Genomic DNA, 23,926 nt, shown 5'->3' on the forward strand with positions numbered 1-23,926 from the left:
TCAAAAGGGCAGGAAATTAGAGATTCCTTCTGTTGCCATTATGAGTTTGTGGCATGCTTTAAGAGAGAAAACCAGGAAAAGACAGGAAGATAGGCTTTCATTTTGAAAAAGTGCTTCTAGGCTGGTTCCTTATGTAGTACTTTTTTACTTTTATTTCTGTTATAGGCATTGCTAATGTAGTGAAGTTTGGCTTGTTAGAAACATGTACCCCCAGAAACCCTTTCTTGTTGAATTCTCAAACCTGGAACCCCATTTTTTTCTTTTTTTTTTTTTTCTTTTTTTATTAATCTTTTACAATGTATCTGTTTCTGCCAAATATATATGCTGTCTGCCAGCACATGGCCCAGGAAAGCCATTTAGCTGTTGGGAGGGCACATTTCTAACCCTTTTTACTGAGACAGCAGTGGAGGAAGAGGAATGGTGATATAAGAGCTCCTGTACTGATATATTACCCTGGAGCCTATCAGGCAGATGTACTTATTGGGTTGCCTTTTGAAGCAGTGTTATAATGATAATCCCTAGTGAATTTTTTGTGCTGAAGTTGGGGTGTATTATTGAAATATTACCTTGTTAAAAGTCCAGTTAGAGATTGAGCTTAAAAAAAATCAGGGAAGATTATCACAAATAAACATAAAAATTAAATCTGTATTGTTTTCTGTGAACTTCCTTCTAGAGATCCACCAATATCATCTGTTTATCATCTGTTTCTGGTGATAGTATTCTGGTATATTTTATTAGCATTTGACATATGAAATAGGATACATAAAATTCAAGATGTTTTGGATGTTTCAAGAAATAACACTAAGACAAGACTGTCTTTTATGCTGTAAAAGTATGGTTGTATATCTGTAAAGCTATATCCTCAACAAAGAACACACTGTTTTCTCTTTGTAGGTGTATTCCCATCTGGTGGAAATGTGATGGACAGAGGGACTGTCGAGATGGCTCTGATGAGCCCCCAACCTGTCCACACCGGTACTGTCCTGTGGGGCAGTTCCAGTGTAATGATGGGAACTGCACAAGTTCACATTTCTTGTGCAATACCCTGCCAGATTGCCATGACAGATCAGACGAAGATCCTGTACTTTGTGGTATGTTCCAACAAATAAATGAAGTGTTTTGCCAGTATAAAACATGTAATCAACATTTAAATTTCATGTTCATTGTCCCTTTTTCAAAGATGGAAAGGTGAGATAGATGCAGTCTTTTCTAATCTTGCAACTGCTGGAGCCATTCACCTCAGTGCAAGCAGGGTAGAAGAGAGCAAAAATGTACTATATCAAAACATAAACACTTTCTGTACCTTTGCACTGAGGTAAATTACCATCTGAGGTATAAAATATTAAAAACAGGACTCCCTTTGTTTTGCTGTGAGTAAAGCCATGGTGATTATGAAGAATGTAAGGCTTCCTAATGTCCAGGTTGTTCTAAGGGGCGTGCTAATTTTCCCCCATTCTACTTTGTGTGGTGGGACAAAATTATGCCAGCCTCTGCATTTCACAAAATCCAGTTCATGTGGGAAGATTTTTTTTGGCGGGCTGTATGTGATAGTTTGTGGAATAATGCTGCCTCCTTAAAAACCTATGCTATTCCACATACTTAGGTTTAATTTAAAAAAGCATATCCTTAGTTCTCTTTCTGTAAATAATGTAGTTCTGGCAGTTGCAAGCAAGTAATATAAATCAAAAGGGACAGCAGTGTGGTTATATAACTGATAGTTTCAGTGCCTTCCATTCCAAAGTGGTTCTAACAATGAAAATGTCAGTTTTAACTGAGTTTCACAGCTAAGATTTTAAGTGTGTGACAGGGGAATTAAAAAAGTAGAAATGTGGCAGCTGTGTAATGCATTGATTTTAACGTACTGGCTGCAATAAAAATCAGTTTAGGTCTATGTAATTCCTTTTACTTATTTTCTCCTGAGTGGGAACAGAATCCTTTGATCTAGAACATCAGTGGAAATTATAATACAAGGTTTTCTCTTGAATACTTTGACAGTGTATGTAAAAGAAAGTAGTAGAGTGGAGTACAGTGAGACATAACTTCTGGAAGTATAGATAAGCGTTGACTCCTGTTTTCAGAGCTACCCCACTTGGCCAGCACTGCTGATACCAGCTTTCAGTGCTTTGCCCTTTGGGAATAGAGGCTATACATTTGTAGGTTGTGCAGCTGGTACTAGCATGGTTTTCTGCTATGTTTTCTATCATGTTCATTCTTAGAGAAACAGGATCATCAGGCAGTACACAGGTAAGCTGATATCATGGCCAGAGCCAATGCCAAAATAGCTCTTCTGTGACGTGAGTGGGAGACCCTACCTCAGTCATATTGAATGCTGGGTTTACTTTCCTCTGCATTAGGAGAAGGTAGTATGTCTTGCTCCTAGAAAACTGTAGAGCCTTAGTGAGCTTGTCTGAAGATGCCTCATGGAAATGTGACTGTGATGTTAAAAATGTGTACCTTGACTGCTTTAAGTGAGCAAGTATATGTGATGTTTTAAGTTTTTTCTGACTTTGTTTTTAATTGTTGCTGTAAACATAAGGGCTCAATTGATATAAGAGCAGCAGATAATTTCTGTAAATTTCAGTATCCTAACAGCTGATCTGTATCCTTTCAGCTAATCACCAGTGTGAAACACATCAGTGGCAGTGTGCCAACAAACGATGTATCCCAGAAGCCTGGCAGTGTGATAGAGAGGATGACTGTGGTGACAACTCGGATGAAGATAGTGCTCACTGTGCCAGTAGAACCTGTCCCCCAGGCCAATTTAAATGTGACAATGGCCGCTGCATCCCACAGTCCTGGAAGTGTGATGTGGATGATGATTGTGGTGATAACTCTGATGAGCCATTCCACGAATGCAGTAAGCACACAGCTGTAGTAAAATCCCTGCATTAAAGTGCACCAAAAGCAGAGTGAACCACATTACTTTATTTTCCTGAGATCAATAGTTTCTTGAGAAGGAGTGTTTTCTGCAAGCTAATTGCATTTGTGTAGTAAACAGTATTAGAAAACATAGAGGCTATAATTTACTGTTTACTTATTCTTGAAGGGGAGAAAGTTTATTTATGCTGTCAGTGGCTCACTGACTTTCTTGATGCTAGGATTTTCCTGTATGCTCTAGCATGTGCCTCTGAGCCAAAGGACGTCTTCAAGAACTTGTGACCAAGTTTTGCCATTTGAGGACAAGCTGCCTCTGCTAGCTCCCAAGTTTTGGGCTATTGCCAGTGTCACCAGCTCTGAAGAGTTTAGGGAAAAACACAATGAGTATGATTTGATCCTGTGATGGCATATCGATCCTGTTTGTAGCATGTGCAGAATGCAAGCAGCATAGATTGGAAAAGATAGTAAAATTAGATACACTTAATGCATTCTCTTTTTCAGCTCTGAAGTTAGCAGATAGCTCTTCTCAGTCAAAATAATTGACCGTAAGTTATAAAAGGGCAGAATAGCAGGAGGACCGTTAATGTCTGAGTAACATAATTAATTTTGACTACTGCCTCTTTCAGTGGGACCTGCTTATCGATGTGACAATCACACACAATTCAGCTGTAGAACTAACTACCGTTGTGTACCATTGTGGGCAGTGTGCAATGGGAATGATGACTGTAGAGACAACAGTGATGAACAAGGCTGTGGTAAGTTTGGAGAAGGTCATTTCAACATAACTTTGTGCTTAAAATATTTCTCCAGTTTGCAAACACAGAGATTTTCTGAAAGCCTTCAGTAATAATGTACCTGGGAAAAGACTATACTAATGTGTGTTGACTTGTCGGTGAACTGTCTACTCTGCAGAGGAGATGACTTGCAGTCCTTTTGGAGATTTCCGTTGTGACAATCATCGATGTATCCCGCTGCGCTGGAAGTGTGATGGAGATGATGACTGTGGAGATAACTCTGATGAGCACAACTGCAGTGAGTTCTTGTTTTGTTTGTAACTATATTATAGTCCCACTTTTGATCTAAATATCATTCTATTTCTATTGAGAATGAGGCAGACAGTTATTAAATGCAACCTCTCTTTGTTTTATATGGCAGTCTGTCCTTTATTTGCTGAAATACCATACTGATAACACAAAGATACATTCTGGTTACATAAAAACACTGATCAATCCAGTCATCACAATAACACAAATTCCTGTTTTCCACTAAGAAGTTGCATTTGAATTTTGTCCTGTGTGCAAATGTAGTATTATATAGTTTCTTAATGATAGTAGGGCTTTTTTTCTGATTTGAATTAAAAGTTTCTGTATAATTCTGTATTGAAACAAAGTCTGCAATGATTTTCCTTTTTTCTATGTCAAGAGAGACATAGAATACCTACCATATTTAAAGAGTACTTGGGGGAAATGTTGTTTTAACATAATTTAATTTTAAAGATTTTTCCCTCATTATCTGCCCACATTACATCTGTCTGGTTCAATGAGGCAGGTGTGGATGTTTAAGTCTACATCTGGGAAACTTTTCACATTTGTACATGGATTTTAAATGAAGGTCCTCGTGAGTGCACAGAAAGTGAATATCGTTGTGACAATCTGCGCTGCATTCCTTCCCGGTGGATCTGTGACCACGATGACGACTGTGCAGACAATTCAGATGAACGCGACTGTGGTGTGTATTATCTGAATGCTACCTCTTACATGTTCACACTGTTGTTTCTAATGTGATAAATTATTCTGCAAAATGATCTTTTATTGGAAGCATCTTTAAAGAAGTAATGTTCACCCTGTCACCTTAGTGACTTCACCAAAAGTAGAGAATACCACAGTTTTAGTAGTCTGGGATTTTCCAGCATTTTTCAGAAGATTGTTCTCAAAACATAAAAAGTTTATCTGTCTTTGAACAAGAAGACATTTCAACAGTTACTTTTGAATCTTTTCAGAGCTGAGAACCTGCCACCCAGGTTATTTCCAGTGTGATAGTGGACACTGTGTTGCAGAGCGCTTCAGATGTGATGGAAACGCAGACTGCCTTGATTTCTCTGATGAAGCAACTTGTCGTGAGTTAAAAGTGTTGCAATTGGTGCTCATTGTGCTCACTTTCAGAAAGATTTGCACTTTTCCCTATTTTTCAGTGAGATGATTCCTTAGAGATGAAGAATTCTGCAGTGCTCAGTGATGTTAGTAAAAATTCAGGATAAGCATAGTATTTTGAATCAGCTTTTTAATATAACAATAGGTTGCCATCTCTTTCACTGATTGTAAACACATTCTTAATGACAGGAAATGATTGTGTTTATCAAGTCCAGGAGAACATTCACACGTGATTGAATTAAAATTTTTCAGTATCCCATGAACACCGCAAGATTCAAACTTTTTCAGTTGTACCAAATTCTAACAAGGTTTTGTAATGAGATTGTCTTTTATAATAGTCAAAGTAGTGTAAAATGTCCTAAAGTATCAGTGAACCCAAGAAAATAATATACTTTTCCATTTCTCTTTTCCTTTGGTATATTGATCTACTGTGGAAAAAAATATCTGTAGTTTGCCTGGATCTACAGCTGCAGCTGTTTATCCAGAAAGTATTATTCCCAGCTGGAATGAAAATATTCCTTCCCTCTGTTCTCTATCTGCATTGACTGGCATCAGCTTTTTGGGTGATACTGATGTCTTGGCTCTGACTTAGCTGTTTCCACGATTTCAGGCTTGGGAGAATTCCTTTCTCTTCATACTGGTATCAGGGCAGTTCTGTACATCTTTCCACGTACATAACTTTAACACCTGAGTTTTAAGTAAGAAAGGGCATCTGCACAGTACTGTCTTTATTTTTCTGATGGTAACCATACCTTGTGATGTAGATCACAGCAGCTGTCTTTCACAACCTGAGTTATAAAACATTTGACTGTTCTTAAATGGAGGATATAGGGTATGAGAAGCCATTGAAAGGGCAAGGGTATGGTTTATTTATTTATAGGTTGGGAGAGTAATATTTTTGGTTTCTCTTTGGTTTAGTTCAGTTCCTTTCACAGCTTTTACAGAATATGAGTGGGGTTTTTTTGCTATATCAGCATGAGTCCATTTGGAATTACGTATCTTATGTGCTTCTTTAATCATTCATGTTTGGTGCCAGTGAGGTTAATGATCTTTTTTATTGAACTAGATTTGTTAATAAAAAAATACAAGCACCATTTGTTAAATTAATTTATGTTCAAAAGCTTGTCTAATATAAGTTGTTTCACTATTCATTTAAATCTGAATTAATTACTTGTAGCTGCGAAGAAGTCTTCAGTCTTTGCAACCTGTTGTTGCTGTACATCTCTGAAGCACCTCATATAGTTTCTCCTATTATGGAGAAAAATGTCTTTAAAAACAATATGGGGTTGGACAAATATTTTTCATGAAAAGATAGTTTTTTTTATTGTAAATGAAAATGTCACAATATTATTTTTTTTTTCAGCTACGCGGTATCCTAATGGTACATACTGTCCACCCATGCTGTTTGAATGCAAAAACCACGTCTGTATTCAACCATACTGGAAATGTGATGGGGATAATGATTGTGGAGATAACTCTGATGAAGAGCTTCATCTTTGCTGTAAGAGAGAGGAATTATACTAAAATTAACAATATGCTTAATCTCTACATGTAATAGATCAATTAGAAAATAAATTGTAATTATTTGGGATGAGTGCTAAGAATTTTGCTTTACATGCAAGTTGACTCCATTCTCTGACAATATTTCTCACTGCTTTGCAGATGTTTGTATATGTGGTTATGAAAGTAGGGAGAAGCATATCTGAGAAATAAGGTCACTATTTCACGTTTTCAAGTTGGTTATCAAAAAGAATGTCAGTTTGAAAGGAAAGATTAATTCAGATAATGTGTATTGTCACAGGTGCTGAACTTTCAAAGCTATTACTGTTTTCAGGACATCTTTGTAAATACAGCTGAGAAGTCCTGACTTGAAGTCTAATAATTAGGTGTTGGAGGTACTACAACTGGTTTTGTCAGTTATGCACTTAAATAACATGTTGGATTTCCAGTCAATTTACTTCATAAACAAACCTAGATATATCAGTGTGCTACGTAGTTAGAGAATTTGTCTTTGGGCAAAGATGAGGTATTGTCTTCTGATAAAAAAATGTGTAAGGTCCTAACATATTATCACCAAAATGTACAGAAAATATTTTTTTTTTGTCTGAATGCTTTCTCACCTTTTGAAATACACCAAGCATATCAATGTTCCAAGAGAAAAGTGATATGAATAATTTGTGACCCAATGGCCTGAAGTATCAAAGTGTGACTGATTGACCTGTGTGCTTTCAGTGGATGTTGCTTGTGAGTCTCCGTTCCGATTCCGGTGTGACAACAATCGCTGTGTATACAGTCACGAGCTGTGCAACCAGGAGGATGACTGCGGAGATGGGAGTGACGAGAAAGAGGAACACTGTATGTTTGCACAAAACTGAGCATCAAATTCAGTAATTTTGATGTGCTTAATATTTAATAATGCCAAAGGGATGTCAAAGTTAACCATAAATAATGAAAACAAGACCCCACTATGAAATAATTTGAACTATGGTTATTGGTACTATGTATTTATAGCTCTCTGTACAAGTAGTAAAAATTGGCAAACATTTGTCTGAAAAGTAGAGAGCATGGTTTTCAAAACAGTACTGTATTTTCTTAATACAACAGCAACATTTGTTCATCTTATGAGCTCCACTAAAAAGGAGGAAGAAGAAAGAGTTTGGCTGTATAGTAAAATTGGGATGGGATGGCCAGCTGGGACTTTTAAAATAAAGAAATGAATACTTCCTGAAATCATGGCATTGTTAAGCATATATTAACAGTCTTTATATTTAGGCCCAGATCCTGCAGAAGCTCTCTTACTATTCAATAGTTTTTTGCCCTCAGATATCTTACATAGTTCTCACTGACTGCTGTACATTTTCAAGTTTAATCATATTTTTGGTTGCTTAATATTATTTTCTGGCTTTATTGTACAATATTCTAAAAGTTAATAGTTTACTAATACCTCCATAATTTCTTGAAGTCTGCAGTAGGTGTATGAAGTATTGAAGTATCACTATTATAATGTATGAAGTATCATTAAAGGATATTAATAAGTTTGCACTATTAAAAAGAAAGTTTAGTCAATTATTAACACTAAGAATTTTCCTTCTGTCTTTTTTATAAAATAGCAAGACCTCTTTCAGTTCATGGAGATGTGACTAGAAATCAGGATGTTAGACTCTGTTTATTTATACAGACTTCCAAAGCAGTCTTGTCACTGTTTTACCAGATTGTGTCAGCTTCCCCATTAGCAATGCTATCATTTGATACTTCATAGTTTAAAATGTGACAGAGGAATATTTCTCTTCTTGATTGTAGGTAGAGAGCCAACACCAAGACCTTGTGAAACTGAAGAATTCAAGTGCAGTAATGGAAATTGCATTCCCCTACATTATGTCTGTGACAATTACGATGACTGTGGAGACCATTTTGATGAAATGGGCTGCAGTAAGTAATACAAGTAAAATTAAAAATTACAATACTGTTGAAACAGAATTTTCTGAAACTGAAAGCAATTAATGTTTTTTCTTGAACAGCATAATAAGTGTTGTTTTTTAATTAGCTGGTGTGAATTTCCTTATTTTTTTAATAAGCCTGTTTTAGGATTATTCAGTTAGCTAGGACAATATTTACTGTTTTCATTCTTTCATTATTTTAGTTTATTTTGTTTTAATTCTCTTTTGTTTTAATTCTTTTGTACACATCTTCTGAAAACATATAGATGTGCTACTTAGAGATGTTAGAGACATGGCTTAGTGGGTCTTGGCAGTGTTTGGTTTACAGTACAACCTGATGATTTTAAAGATCTTTTCCAAGTTGAATGATTCCATCATTCCATGAAATTCAATGCTCTGAATATAGTTTTTTAGGCTTAGAGTATTTATCCATCACAAGAAAAAGGCTTGATCTTGGTTTTAATCTTGGTTTGAAATGGGTTGCATTACAGAGGCAAGAACAACCATCTATTTCTACCTTAATTACAATAGACCAACATATGGAGTTATTCATGGGCAGATTCTACTCTGATATATATTGCTCTAGCCCTATTGAAAATAAAAGTATATTGAAATGCTTCTATTTTCCTTTTTACAGCCCTCTCAGGTCCTCTGTACAGCTTTTATTAACTTTCATTCCATTTAAATGTAAAAGCTTTGACATCAGCTTTTTAGATGAGAGGTATTCCATGAAATCTCAAAAAAGCCAAAACAAAACCATAACTTTTTATGTCAATATATAGAGAGCTGCAGTGTGCCAATATGAGCATACATTTGTAATTTCAATTCATCAAGCTGTGGTGGCATCAAGTGAGAGTGTGCCAAATGCTACACTGGTGATTTGCACTCCAGCAGACTTGCAAAACACAAATAACTTGGAAGCCTGTAGTGTAGTCCATTTTGAAGCAGCTGATTTCTCTGTTTCAATCACCATCCCATTGGTCTTTAGGTAATATAGCCTAATGCAGTGACTTAATGAAAATATAGAAGTATAAAAAGGCTATGAAACAGTGTGAAACAGACACTTCCTGATGTCTGCTTTCTGCTCTTTGGGGATAAATGTGAATACAGATCAGATGGTAACATTTGGAGCCTTCCCAACATCAAATACCCCCTCTAATAAAGGTAGAATATTTGTGTATGTATGTGTAGAATGAATTTATGCTTCTACACATACATGAAATTGAGTTGTTTAAACTTGATTCAATCTGCACTGGAATGTGTATGTAAAAAGGAGATAATTAGCTTGATGCAAAGGTTTTGCCATACATCTCTGTTTTTTCCTCATGATCTTCCAGTATGCATACTATTTATCTTTTCTACTTATATAACAGATTTTCATTTGTACTCAAGTACTTTATGCATAGAGTATATATGAACCAATAGAATTCTGTGTGTACTTTCAGAAGTGTTTAATTTTCATTATCTGTTACAGGCTGCCTATTATCCCTGACTTGGCTTTTTCATTATAGGAATGTTTTAAAGGGCAGTGCATTCTATACAATGACCTGTACTGACTGCAGTAGGCTTTAGATTAGGTTTGGCATGAACTATATGTCATCTTCTCTCTAATTTCCAGATGTTAATAATCTAGGGCCTGTATTATGCATGTTTTCAGTTGAGAATATTTCTTGTTCAGCTGATAAGAAAGCACTGAATAAGGAAGAGCCATGTTGGCAAAGTTAGGAGTTAGAATCAAATCTCTTAAATTCTGCAGTTGCTGCAGATTGGTAATGTAGAATGTAATTTTCTGTTAAGGAAGGTGTGTTTTCATTATTATAGCTCTTTTCCTGACCCTCTTGACTACTTTTTAGTTGACAACTCTCTTAACCAGTGGTTACCGTTGTCTTCTAATTTTAATTAGAAAAAAAGGAAAATACCTTCATCTATCTGAAAACTATTTTCAATTGTAGCAAACTATTTTAGTGATTGTAGTAATCAGATCAAGTGATCAACATTATTATGCCTCCCCTCTATCGCTTCATTTTTTTTGGTTATAACTGTATAATTTGCTTTCTTTTTTTCTTTATTTTCTTTTTCTTTTAGATCCTGGAACAGAGCGAACTTGTGCAGAAAATATCTGTGAACATAACTGTACCAATCTGACTGAAGGCTTTATCTGTTCCTGTAGGCCAGGGTACAAGGCCAGTGAAACTAACCGCAACTCCTGTGAAGGTATTTTTAATCTTACAGATATCTTCTTGCTGATAAGCGTTCAGTGACCTGCCAACTTACTGCAGGTTTTACTCTCCTTCTGCTCTGTGCTCAGACAGACCTCCTGTAAAGGGTCTTGTGCCGTATTTTTACCCTGGGTTTTATGTAGATAAAATGTGGTGAGGAGTCTACTCAAAGGCCACGGTTTGTGGTCATGCGATATAGTACCTTCCTAGTTGCTGTTTCAGTATGTTTTGATGGGAGCCCTTCTGCTTGTTTCTCCCAGCTCTCATGGACAATTTGTGTAGTTTTAATAAACGTGATCCAAGGCCACCCCTCCCTTTCCCTTCCTGCTGATATTGTTTCTGATGACTATCTGTCTTGGCTTCAGCATTTAAAGAAGGCTTTGCTTTTGCATCGCATTTTAGTTATGCCTCATCTTTTGTCTTGCCTTATTGATTTAACACAAAAATATATGATGAAAAATGCATCTCTGAAAATAAATTTGTTATGCAGGATTGTGGTAATGTAGTTATTGGCAATCTGTAGTTAAGACATGGTAAACAGGAGATGAGTGATGAGAAGTTCTGTTTGATAACAGATGCTGATTTTAAAGATTACTTATTAGGTCACTGATCTTTTAGAGTATGTGGGGAAGGCACAAACCTACAACTTCATGGAGTAAAGATGACCATTATAGAATCATCAAGGTTGGAAGAGGCTTTTAAGAATATTTAGTCCAACTTTCAACCCAGCACCACCATTGTAGCCCCTAAATCACTAAAGCTATCACCCAGCACCAGATGCAGATGCCTCTGAAACACCTCCAGGGACGGTGACTCCACCGCCTCCCTGGGCAACCTACTCTAATACCTGACTACCCTAAGAGTGAAAGTTTTTTTTCTAATATCTAATCTGCATTTCCCCTGTCTCATCTTAAGGCCATTTCCTCAGCTCCTTTCACTGCAGACAGCATAAAGGAGACTGGCCCCCACCTCACTACAGCCTCCCTTCAGGGAATTGTAGAGAGCGATGAGGTGTAACCCCTGAGACTCCTAACAACTAAACAAGAAAGAAATCAAGTTTTAGGAATATTTTCTCTTCTTGTGTCTAGATATCAATGAGTGTGAGATCTTTGGAACATGCACCCAGGACTGCAAGAATTCCAAAGGAAGCTATGAATGTTTCTGTGCAGACGGCTTCAGGTCTGTGGGTGACCAACAAGGGAAACAGTGTGCAGCTGATGGTATGTTCACTGATAGTGAGATTGATTGCCACCTGTCCAGAGCAAGTGCAGTATAGCAACTTAATGAATGTAATCATCTCTTTTCTAAGAAGAGGATAATGAAAACCAAACCTTACTCTGTGAGATAATGTTATCTATGTACTCCACCTATTCCATAATCAGTACTAAAAGTGCTCATCTCTGCTTCCAATTGTAAACATTAGAAATAATACCTTGATTTGGATGCCTGCCTTCATTTCTCCTGAAATTTTCTGTAAACAAAAACCTGTTGTCCTGTGGTCGTCATCAGAAGGAAATTAATGTTGCCTATCCCTGAAGTTTAGATTTTTTCAACAAAATAACGCATCAGAAAAAACGTTGCATTAAACTGGCATAAATCAAAGGTAGTGTGATGACAGGTTGCCATTCATTGTTCATGGACAGATGCACACAAACAAAACGACTTTGGCCTGGTTTCAGATCAGTCATTGGCTTCTTATCATACTCCAGTGCAGCAACTACTGTTTGAACAGACAGAGTTGACTCAGAAAATAATAATAAAAATAAAGAGGTGAAGAAAATAGAAAAAAGTTATCATGGGGCAGTGTTATATAAAAAAAATCAAAAACAGTACTGTATAGAAAAGTAGTTACACTTTAACAGCTTTAAGAGATAAATTATAGAAGTATGGTGTGCCTGGTCAAATAGTAAAATCTTCACAACAGAATGCCTGTGACCAAACCTACATGCTACTTGGAGGTTCTGAAACCTAAAAATTATTTGTACTATGAAAAATGCTACAAGAAAATGAGGTCGCCAGGTTACCCATCCAGAGCCCCTAGTTCAGAAAATATTTTCTGCTGAGCGTTAGGCTGGAAATGCAAAAGGACATTTACATTTCAGTTTGTGCCTGGCTGCCTCTTTGTGCCTGTGTCAGAAATCCAGTTCTTTGATACCCTTCTTCAGAGGCTTTATTCAGAAAGCATCTAGACACACAAAGTGTTGAAGGCTAAGTGAGAGAAGATAATATAATTGTAGCTGGTAACAATGAAATTTGTTGTGCCTAAATTCTATTTCTATGTATACCCAGAACTCTGTTCTGCTTTGTAGTATAATCTCACAGCCCTCATAAATGAGGGCCAGATGGGATGTCATTAGGCTAATCCAAAATTAAACTGTGGCCAGGAGCACATTCATCTGAATATGGAGACATTAGAATTAAAAACTTTAAGGTAGAACTTGGACATGTCATGACTTAAGGGACTGGCACTTTGTTTGTACTTTCAAGATTGTTTGCTGTACTTTGATGGGGAAAGTGGAACTACATAGTGTATAATGGCATTCTGAGATGTGATGATATGCCAACAATGTAATGTTTAAGAATTAAGGAATCATATCTGCACAAGGTCTATGGTGAAAGGGATAATACTACCCTCAGTGGTAAGCATTTCAATTTTTATGAATTTTGCAAAGGCATGAAGTTTGAATAACTCTGAAGCTTTAGTAGTGGCCCTACATTCCCTCTGTTTCTGGTACAGGTACAACTTGTGAAAACCCAATTCCGTTTTAATTAGAAGTTACTTTCATCTGATTTTTCTGAAATGAGAAATACATGAAAATAAATTCTTTTTTTCTCAGGTAATCCACCATTGTTACTGCTGCCAGATAATGTGCGGATTCGAAGGTACAATATCTCCTCAGAACAGTACTCTGACTATATTGATAACCAGGAGCGTATCCAAGCTCTGGATTATGACTGGGACCCTGAAGGGATAGGCCTGAGTGAGTATGCTAATACTCAACCATGCAATGGTTGGTTTAAAAAGATGCATTTTTGCAGCATGGGTGTTTAATTTACACTGGAAAGCAAAATCAAATTAGATAAACTGGCCAGGTCTCCATTGAATGTGCCCCTCCCCTCTGCTCATTCTCTAACATCACTGTGCTTTCTTTTAATACTTTCAGTTAGTTGAGCTGGATTTTGATCTGATTTTCCTTCCATTTAAGTGTGAGTTTAGCTGTAGAATTGTGGCTCTTTAGGTTTATGCTGCAACAGAAAATTGTTATTAATTAATCCTTTCCTCTCCCTTTTGCCTCTGCAGTTCCCAAATTTGGCTCAAGTCTTGCAAGAACTAATCCAGATACTGAGCAGGAATGCCCAATAGATCCCTCTATAAACTTATATTTTTGCTTCTTCCTCAGGTTCCTTTTTTTTTTTTTTTTTTGCTGTTTCCACAGGGCCACTGTCCTGGGCCATACTTGCTACTTAGGGTTATGAGAGTCTAAATTACTCTCAAAATCATAAAGGTTTCAGAGCTAAGATCCTTTGCTCTTGAAAAATATGATATATATTTCTTGATAATCTGTTTAGCTCAGGATGACTTTAGATGTGTATTTTGCATATGATGGATGACTTTAGAATTTACACATTAAAACAATGTAATTTAGTTGAACAGGCAATGCTTACCTGACTCACAAATGAACGGGGCTGGTAACTTTACACAAGAGCCTCAGAAAAATTAGAATTTTCAACAAATACATAATTGACTAGACATTTCTCATCTTTTTTTTAAGGTATTGTGTATTTCAGCGTTCTGGGACAGGGTTCTGAGTTTGGAGCCATCAAACGTGCTTATCTCCCCACATTTGACAGCAGTAGGAACAATCCAACGAAGGAAGTTGACTTGAATCTCAAATACATAGTTAGTCCTGATGGGTTAGCTGTTGACTGGGTTGGAAGGTAAGTACAGTGGAAAGGTAGAAAAATGCTGTACCTTCAATGTGTCAATTTGTGAATTTGATTAGGCTGTGCAAAATCCACTTTTTTTCTTCCTTATGAGTTGTCTCTGAATATATCTAGTCTGAAGGTAGTTCAGAACAATGCAGTAAGCAGTCCTTGCCCAGACAGCACACTAATAGATGGGCATGTGGCTGATTGCATCACATATTCTGTACAAGTGGCAGATCAGTTGTGCATCAGTAAAGTGATGACTCAAGCTTTCATGTCAGATGGATTCTTCTTCAATGACTTAGGTACACTCCAGGCAACAGACTCTTGGCTGTTGGAAGGAAAGCTCCCCAACTCACAGTGGAACTTTATCTTTTATCCTTGCTTGTTCCTTACCAGTCCTATACTACATAAACAATCCCAAAAGAGAAGTATCTCTGAAGTTTGATGAATAGTTGTATTTTCTCAGAAAATGGCTGGGTTTTTGTAATTTTGATTCAGAGGTTTTTCTCCCTTTTACTGACTGTGGATCTTAGACTAAAACATGATAATTTTTATAACTTCATCACAGAAATCATGAGATCACTCTCTATGTTTACTGTTGTGGAGAAGAGCTGGGACAAAGTTGGGCCTGACTCTTGGGTGTTTGACTCTGATGTTTATGGTGTCATTTCATCTTGCAATATAACTGTTAAAGGACTTGGACAGGCATAGCTGTAGTTCATGTGGTATAATGTTGAGAGGAAACTGATGTTTGCAGATGAACACTATGAAATGATGTTTGAAGGATTCTGTTGGAAGCTGAATGGACAGAAGTTACAGATATTAGTCAACCTTCTGAATGCTATTGCCAGATTTTGGAAAAAAAATTATGAGAGTGAAAAATGATATCTTCCAGCAGTTTAGAGATAGATATATTAGGGTCTGGGACAGCCCTCAGGTTATTTTGCTGTTTGCTTTATAAACTGGAGGCACCTAGAAAACAAAATGTCTCTGAAGGCAAAAGGGAGTGTTTGAATTCTGTTCACGAATTCATACGGTCATGAGAGCAAGCATCCAGGATATGTATCACAAGCATTCTGGTGAGGCTGCAGCTTCATCTTGGTGAGCAACTTCAGCACTTCAAACATAGTGCTGCAGTCATTTCAGAACATTGTTGAAATGCGTTTTTAAAAACCACGTTTAATTATCTGCACATTATATAAAACGTTACACGTGTTTGAGACGCTTAGTCTTGTTGCTCATCTGCCAAATAGAAATTACAGTATTTTTTCACATTCCAAGGGCCAGATAGGAGATAATTTATTCAAGTAGAAGGCACCGTGTGATTAGTGAGTGCATGATAATAAGTCTGTTTATTATCTAAGGTAAAAAAATTATAAAGGCATGACGATAAACAAAATTCAAGGAAGAGTAGACTGAGTGTCCTGTTTATTAAGACTAAAAGCATTTGCATCTGATGTGGGAACAATTTATTCATAAGTATCTGTCAGAAGACAAAAGTCTAGAGAGGAGCTGTGAACTAATAAACTTAGTATCTCCAGAGCTGCTGCATAAATTATATGGTGAATGAATTTTTACTTGTAATGAACCTCATAGTCTCCTGGAAAACAGAGTCTTTAAAGATGCTTATTAGCCACTTCTGCTGCTTAAAAGCAACAATGAAAGTTTTCACTAGCACTTCAATGAAGATTATTTGATAGGGACCAGAGGTAGCTGCAGAAACTTTTTCAGAGGAAAAAAAATGAGTGAGCCAACAGATCACATTTGCTAAACTTACCTATTTTTAGGGTCTATATATTCTATACAAGTTCAGTAATCAATGCAGATTCATTATATTGATTTTGTTAGAGTTTTATAGAGTGTTTCTTCTTAATTTTTTTTATTCCTCTTCCAAGTGTAAAGTATTTACTTTCGGAATGTTTTATGTTTTATATGATTCAGACATCTTTACTGGACTGATGCAGGGACTAATCGCATAGAGGTGGCAAAATTAGATGGACGATATAGAAAATGGCTTATTTTTTCTCAACTGGATCAACCAGCAGCTATCTCTGTCAATCCAAAACGTGGGTGAGTACTGCAGGATTTACCAGAATTACAATTTTTCAGGAAAGACTAAAGGAATATTTCCGGGGACTTCCCTTTACTAACACTGGAAAGTTTGTGAGCATGGGAAAGCATTTTAGGATTAGATTTAACATAGATGCCTGTGTTGGTGGTGAGGCCAGGTGGTTCAAATAAATATCTCTTTTCTACATTATTATCTGCCCACCAAATTTCTCTGTTACTACTAAAACAGGAAAATAGAGGGGAATGTCTCTTTGCTGGCTCCAAGCAAGACAGGCATAGCCTTGTCTGTGGGGAAAAGCAATGTAGATGGACTTGTACATTCAACAGCTGGACTTGCTGCAACTTGGATTAAATAATAGGTCATGAGATATTGTGATATGTGGTTCTTTCCGTGTTGGAGTACAGCAGCATAGCTCCCTGAAGTGACATGGATGCTACAGCTTTATTGTGATGGATGTTCTCTTGGTATTTATTGTTCAGTGAACTATCTGTGACCTTACCAGTCACATCTGCAAAGCATAGGTTGCTGAAAAGCTTTTCTTTCCATTACTGACCTTTTCCATGAAACTCCAAAGGGTAATCACAGTGACCAAATTCCAAACCGTATCCATTTCTCATTCTGTCCTTTCAGGCTCATGTATTGGACTGACTGGGGAAGGCAGCCAAAGATTGAATGTGCCTGGATGGATGGACAGCAAAGACAAACTCTGGTCTCTGAAGACCTTGGCTGGCCAACTGGTCTTTCTATTGATTATTTGAACAATGATAGGATCTATTGGAGTGATTCTAAAGAAAATATAATTGAATCCATGAGACCTGATGGGACAGACAGAACCATTGTACTACATGGAGGTAAGAACATACTATGCAATTAATAGTAACCAAGATGTGTGCTAACATTCCCTTGGGCTTCACAAGTGGGGCTACATTTGGGAGCTTTTCAAATGTTAAGTCTTGGTAGTGTTTACTCCTTTATACAGTGATCAGTGGCACAGCAGATACTCCCTGAGTGGAGTTTGTGACCCAAATAGGAGACAATGTGGGAAACTGGATTATTGCTTTTTTATGTATACTATTAATCAATATTAATCAATGTGGGCAATGAGACACTAAGAGGTCAGACATATGAGGATATAAATATATTACTTCATGTGTGCTTAAAACAAAAGCAATAAATAATATATTGAAGCTGAAGAACAGTAGTTTTGTCTGTTCTACTGGAGATTTGCTTGCTGACAGTCTCTTATTTGGTTCTTTTGAGAAGTAGGCAGTCCATACAGCCTTGATGTCTTTGAAGGCCATTTATACTGGATAGCTAAAGAACGAGGAGAAGTCTGGAAGAAGGATAAATTTGGAAGTGGAGAAAAAGTGAAAGTGCTGACTGTAAATCCGTGGCTTACCCAAGTGCGCATCTATCACCAGCACAGATACAATCAATCAGGTGGGTAATCAGGATCCCATTGAGCCATTTCTTGCTATGAAATTGAAGTTGGTATTGATGTCTGCAAAGAGCTTAGTAATTTTTTGATAATGTGTCTATTAGTAAATGATAATATTAGTTTCTGAACCCTAAAAATGAAATAGAGGCTAACAAGTACATTCTGCACACTCAAAATGAAATCAACAGTGGAACATCACACACTGGTCTTTCAAGTGTCTAAGTTATCATCCTGTCATTTCTCTTTTCCCCCTCCCTCATGAGGACAGTCATAATGATAATGTGTATTTATCCTGGCAAAGTGCTGATCATTTAATACTTGGTCTAGTTTGTTGCTGGTGCTATATGGGCTCTCAGCAGCTGTTTTCTCTGAATGTAAGAGTAAGAAAAGAGTAAGAATGAGCAAGAAAAGGGTAAGAATGTAACAGTATAAGAAAAGGCAGAGAGAAGGTTTTGGTATAAATATAGTATGTTGACACAACTGACTGTGGAATTGTCCCGCCTTACCTCAGGAATATGCTACATTGCTTCTTCAAATATTTATCACTTTATCACTTTTTCAGTGCCTAATCCTTGTAAAGATGTCTGCAGCCACCTCTGCTTGCTGAGACCAGGAGGATACACCTGCTCATGTCCTCAAGGGACTCAGTTCCTAGAAGGCAGCAGCACAGAATGTGATGCAGGTAGAATAATTTGTCAAATTGGAAATGAAAGAAGCTTTTCTTTAGGAATACAAATGCATTACTGAATTAGAAATAGGGAGGGATAAGCTAACTGATGCAATAGATATTGGTAAGTCAGAACATCTGGCTTTTATTCTCAGTCATCAGTGATTTGTGGTCATCTTTTACATTTTCTTTAATGTCTTTTCATGTAATTTATAAAATGGATATAGGTCTGTCAGTCCACCAGAGCAGACCCAGCTACAAAACTGGTCACACTTTGATTTTTGTTTTGAGATTCCAAAATATTTAGGAATGCATTGATTTCACAACTAAGAATTTCTGATTAATTATTATTGTTAACAAAACAAAATTGTTAACAATTTTGCTTACAATTCTGTGAAAGCTCTTCCTTAATCAGTATCTCAGAAACTTAAACCTTACAGAACTCAAGACTGTGGACAGAGAACTTCTGGATAATTATACTCTAGAAAGCCTTTTAGGCACTAGAATTTCATGCTTCTCTATTGCATTGCAGAAAAACCCTCACAATGCTTCCAGGAGCACAAATCAAATAGAATTTCTCTGCCTTTACTGAGAACAACAAAAATAGCACTGCAGGGTTTCTATTTCTCTCTAGTCAAGAGTTTGCATTCTTAGCTTACAGTGGTGTGGGTGGTAGGCAGATGTCCTTGTACTTGTCCTTGGAACATATCTTTAATGTATTATGATTTGTAACGTTTTGTCTGGCATCTTTCCTATGGTTAATCTTCTTTGAATTTATATTCTTTTTGCCCTGAAAGAGAAAATGTCATCACTTTTACACTGCCTTACCTCTAAATTACCTTTTCTTAATAATTATTAGTGATTTTTCCTATTGCCATGTGTTATGAGCTGCAGAAAGAGGTTATAGTAATATGTAATAGCAAATGAATGTATGCAATATATGTTTAAATTAGGAATCAATAACAGTGTTGATTGCATTTGCTAATTGCTGCTTATTGCTCTGGGGACAATGCATTTGATATTCTTTGCTTGAACTGCTTTACATAAAATGTTTGGGAATTAAGAAAACTGCTTGTGCAGTGACCAAATATAGCTTTTGTGCATACATTTAGTTTATTTGGCCCTATTGCAGCTCCTAAGAACAGTCTGTAAAACCTCTGCCTTTCCCTTTTTTGTATTGTATTTATTTGGAGGGCGTTTTACCTGTAAGAAACCTTGTTCCAACACACTTCTTTCCTCTGGCTGGTAACAATTTTGTGACAAAATATTATGATCTATGTCCATCCTCCATCTATAGCCTACAAAAATGGTTCAGATCCATGGCTTTTCCTATGTTAACTACACTTTTCTGACAGCATATCCTGAGCTCTTACTGATGGCTAGTATGATTTTTTTTTCCCCAATTCATTCAACATTGGAATTATGCTCTTCCTCTGTGTGTTTCCATCCTTTGCTTCTCTTCATAAGTAATTGTATTTCAGTTTGGCTTTCTCTGTGCAATTTCCTGCTGGTAAAATGGAAGAGTATGGACAAAAGAGAAAGCACTGCTGCTTTCTGAATGGAGAGGTTTGAAGGTTGGCGTTGAGCTGTATTGCATCAAAAAAAAGAAAGTGAACAGACACAGCTTTTGAGCTGACTATGCCTACGCTCTACTAAGTCATTATGTTCTGAGAAGAGGTTTTGCTTCAATTAATTTAAGCTGATTTTGCAGAAAAAATAGACACAATAGCAACAAGGACATGTGCTCTCAAAAGCAAAAATTCTGAAAAGCAGTCTGTGAGTTTGCATATGCAAGATCTCTAGAGACAAAGAAAATTCATTATCGGTATTATTTAGTTTGTTGACAGTGTCTTGATAATACGTATGTGGCTTCTGAATTTTTCAGCTATTGAAGCTCCTCCCACAATGCCACCAGCTTGCAGGTGCATGAATGGTGGGACATGCTATATAGATGAAAGCAGTCTTCCCAAATGCAAGTAAGTCTGTATGTTTTTGGGGTAGTCCTGGCTCAGACTGTGCTGCTTTAGTCTCATGAAACAATTAGACTCTTTGAAATCTGTTGGAAACATTTCAGAAGGTGTCGTACATCTGCAGTAGCATTTTTATAACAACTATGGGAAAATACATACATAAAAATATCAACAAATAGGTAATGTAAAGGCATCAGTTTGGGGAGAAAAACCCCAAACAAACCCCCAAACCAAAAACCCAAAGAGGCAAATCTCTGACGATTCCAAAAAAATGCTATACCCCAAAATTTTAACAATGGAAAAGTAACTGTCAATAAATATAGCTTAGAACAGCCAGCAGGTGCCACCAATGCTCCACTGAAACCAGACCTTCTGACTCAGCACTTTTTATTTTCACTTTTAGTTCTCTGACTCTAGGAGACATACTTTATTTACATCCAGTCAGTGCAATATATAATTACTAAGCATGGAGTTAAAGTTTCTGGGTTGTAGATAAACATTTCAGAATATAATCATAAAGCTGAGATCCCAAACTTAATAAAAGCCGTTCAGTCAGCTGTCCTTCTTACATTTACAGATGTTCTTATGGATACACCGGGAATTATTGTGAAATGGGATTGTCGAAAGGAGTCCCTCCTGGAACAAGTAAGCTACAAGAATATATTGCACTTGACATTTGAGCTAAAGAAGGTGTAAAAGCTCACCATAATATCTGTTCAGGGTCAGGCTTCTGATTCTCTGGGTTCTTCTTTTGCACTGAACTGTGCTTGCTTGAATGTTTTCTTGTTCTTCTGTCTTTGACAGCAGCAGTAGCAGTGTTGCTGACAGTCATACTCATCATAATAATAGGAGTGCTAGCAGTTGGAGGCTTTTTTAACTACAGACGGACAGGCTCCCTTTTACCAGCACTTCCCAAACTACCAAGGTATGTTTTGAAGGCTTTCAGAGCAGGAATGTTTGTGAACTGGAAATATATATTTGTTTCTAAATATTTCTGAAAATATTTTTTTTTTTTTTGCTGTGTGCCCATTCTGGTGGAATATGGGAAGTGCAGTGTTGCAGCAACTCCAGCGTATTTTTCTTTCCAGGCGATACCATAGCTGATCATTATTGTGTAACAAAGGGTGACTGTAAAACTCTCTGACATTCTAAATTAGCTTTTAAATAATGAACAATATAGAAGACTTTTACCGGGTCTGAAGCTGCATATTCAGTTCAAAAAGATACGAAAGACCATAGTTGAATGTTTTAATTTTTTATAAATCTTTGACCTGAGAAGATTTGAAAATATTTTTTTAACATTGAAAGGCTGTACTCATCTACAATGCTGAATTCATCTGCTTAAAAATATGACACGTGTAGTGAACTTCTGTTTCCAATGCCTGAGACAATGCCTACACTGCTGACAGTCATACTGTTGAGTGAAAACCAGCTTTGTGAAATGTCATCAAAAATATTTGAAGTTTTAAATTATAGGAAGATGAAGGAAAAATATTTTAAATTATTTAAAATTAATTTGTTTTAAATATGTCATCAGAATATGATGCTTTAAATTTTTTTAGCTTTAAGCAAATTGTGGTTTAAAATGCATATAGGCACATCTTCATAGTCCTTGTGCCAATTTACCAGTTATAGCTCTTAAATCAATCTAATTAAATCACTGTAATCAGTAAAGTGGATGAAGCTAAAACTGCTTCTTCACTGGAGGATTGCACTGAAACAGTGACATTGAGTGAGCCCAGATGAAGACCACCAAGATGATTAGAGAGATGGAGCTACTCTCCTGCAGAGAAAGGCTGAGAAAATTCAGTTTGTTCAGCCTGGAAAGGAGAAGGTTTAGGAGTGACCTAAGGGTGATTTTCTAGTAAGTGAAGGGAGTCTGCAAGGAAAATGGGGAGAGACTTTTTACAAGGGCACATAGTGACAGGACAAGGGGGGAATGGATTCAAACTGAGAGTACATTTAGATTAGATATTAAGAATGAATTCTCTGTGACAGTGATCATGCGCTAGAACAGGTTTCCCAGAGAAGTTGCGGATGCCCCATCCCTATCACTGTTCACTGGGTTGGAAGGAGCTCCGAGCAACCTGGTTCAGTGGAATGATTCTAATCCAATTTATTCATGAATTGCTCTAGTTCAACGGGGGCAAACTTTTTGTGCAGGTAAATTCTGAAGGTCAAAGAGATTTTAAGAGATCTCCAAGCTACTCACTGAAATTCCCTGTTTCCTGCTTTTTTTTTGAATGGAAACTTTCTGCACTGTTAGATAGTGAACAAGCTGAAATTTTAATGTACTGACTTGATCTTTACTATTCACCAAAGCTTCCCACATAAGTTACGAGACTATGTGAAAAGGAGATGTCAGGTTTTTGTCTGTGAGGCCTGATTTGCATTTATTTCTGCCATGAACATGCCTTAGTGCTGCCATTGCTCAATCTCTCTTTAAACTCTGAACTTGTACATTTACAGAAGAGTTAACTGAAGCTATAGCTTAGCTGTTGCCTGTAATATGAGACCTGTCCATGTACAGGAATCATAGCTAAGATCTACCTTTTTAAAAATTGAATCAGCTGGTGCCTACGGCACCAACATGTGTACACAATGCACCAGTTGTAGGGAGGAAGTTTAGCACGAGCCACATCCAGTGAGGACATACAACTGGAAAGATTATTCCAGTACTTCTGCCTTCCTTCAAGTTAGGCAAATCTGACAAAATGAAACCAAAGGTTAGCTGTGGAGAAGATTTATAGTTAGATCTGGGGATGTTACACACTCAGATTCCTGTGTGGGAATGTCCTGTATTTGGTTACGGATTTCTGTCTTTCACTCCTCTTATTATTTTTTAGCCCAACAGTGTGCTTTCAGAACATTTTAAATATTGTTCATGAATATCTAGTGTGCACTTGTGGTTGTCATAAATCTGTACACAGATTGAACATTCACTAGTATGAAAACAGTGTCTTGTAGGTATCTTCATGATTTGCATGCATAAATCTTCAGTATAGGTGTTGGCGGAATTATATCGTCAAATTTCAGATGCATATTTAAAAAATCAGTTTCAATGAATTTCAATAACTGAGTGGATCCATACATTTGTCTTTAAATCAACACTGAAGTAAGAGTGGACAAAATGTGGGTAAGCTCTGGGAAATTGTATTTCATTGACA

The 23,926-nt window shown here is 36.8% G+C and overlaps 1 protein-coding gene across 1 annotated transcript in view; it reads left to right on the top strand.

Moving 5' to 3' along the window:
* The window catches only part of LRP2 (LDL receptor related protein 2), a 94,095-nt gene that overhangs the window by 66,433 nt on the left and 3,736 nt on the right, over nucleotides 1-23,926 (top strand). The window contains exons 54-73 of the mRNA XM_062498581.1: nucleotides 895-1,091; nucleotides 2,612-2,857; nucleotides 3,504-3,632; nucleotides 3,790-3,909; nucleotides 4,489-4,605; nucleotides 4,877-4,993; nucleotides 6,391-6,528; nucleotides 7,260-7,382; nucleotides 8,328-8,456; nucleotides 10,550-10,678; nucleotides 11,772-11,903; nucleotides 13,521-13,664; nucleotides 14,457-14,622; nucleotides 16,555-16,683; nucleotides 17,315-17,535; nucleotides 17,948-18,124; nucleotides 18,685-18,804; nucleotides 20,675-20,765; nucleotides 21,337-21,404; nucleotides 21,564-21,684. Coding sequence (XP_062354565.1) covers nucleotides 895-1,091; nucleotides 2,612-2,857; nucleotides 3,504-3,632; nucleotides 3,790-3,909; nucleotides 4,489-4,605; nucleotides 4,877-4,993; nucleotides 6,391-6,528; nucleotides 7,260-7,382; nucleotides 8,328-8,456; nucleotides 10,550-10,678; nucleotides 11,772-11,903; nucleotides 13,521-13,664; nucleotides 14,457-14,622; nucleotides 16,555-16,683; nucleotides 17,315-17,535; nucleotides 17,948-18,124; nucleotides 18,685-18,804; nucleotides 20,675-20,765; nucleotides 21,337-21,404; nucleotides 21,564-21,684 — 2,814 coding nt within the window. The remainder of the gene's footprint in view (nucleotides 1-894; nucleotides 1,092-2,611; nucleotides 2,858-3,503; nucleotides 3,633-3,789; nucleotides 3,910-4,488; nucleotides 4,606-4,876; nucleotides 4,994-6,390; nucleotides 6,529-7,259; nucleotides 7,383-8,327; nucleotides 8,457-10,549; nucleotides 10,679-11,771; nucleotides 11,904-13,520; nucleotides 13,665-14,456; nucleotides 14,623-16,554; nucleotides 16,684-17,314; nucleotides 17,536-17,947; nucleotides 18,125-18,684; nucleotides 18,805-20,674; nucleotides 20,766-21,336; nucleotides 21,405-21,563; nucleotides 21,685-23,926) is intronic.

The sequence above is a fragment of the Cinclus cinclus genome, chromosome 9, assembly GCF_963662255.1.
Source record: "Cinclus cinclus chromosome 9, bCinCin1.1, whole genome shotgun sequence".
Classification (NCBI taxonomy): domain Eukaryota; kingdom Metazoa; phylum Chordata; class Aves; order Passeriformes; family Cinclidae; genus Cinclus; species Cinclus cinclus.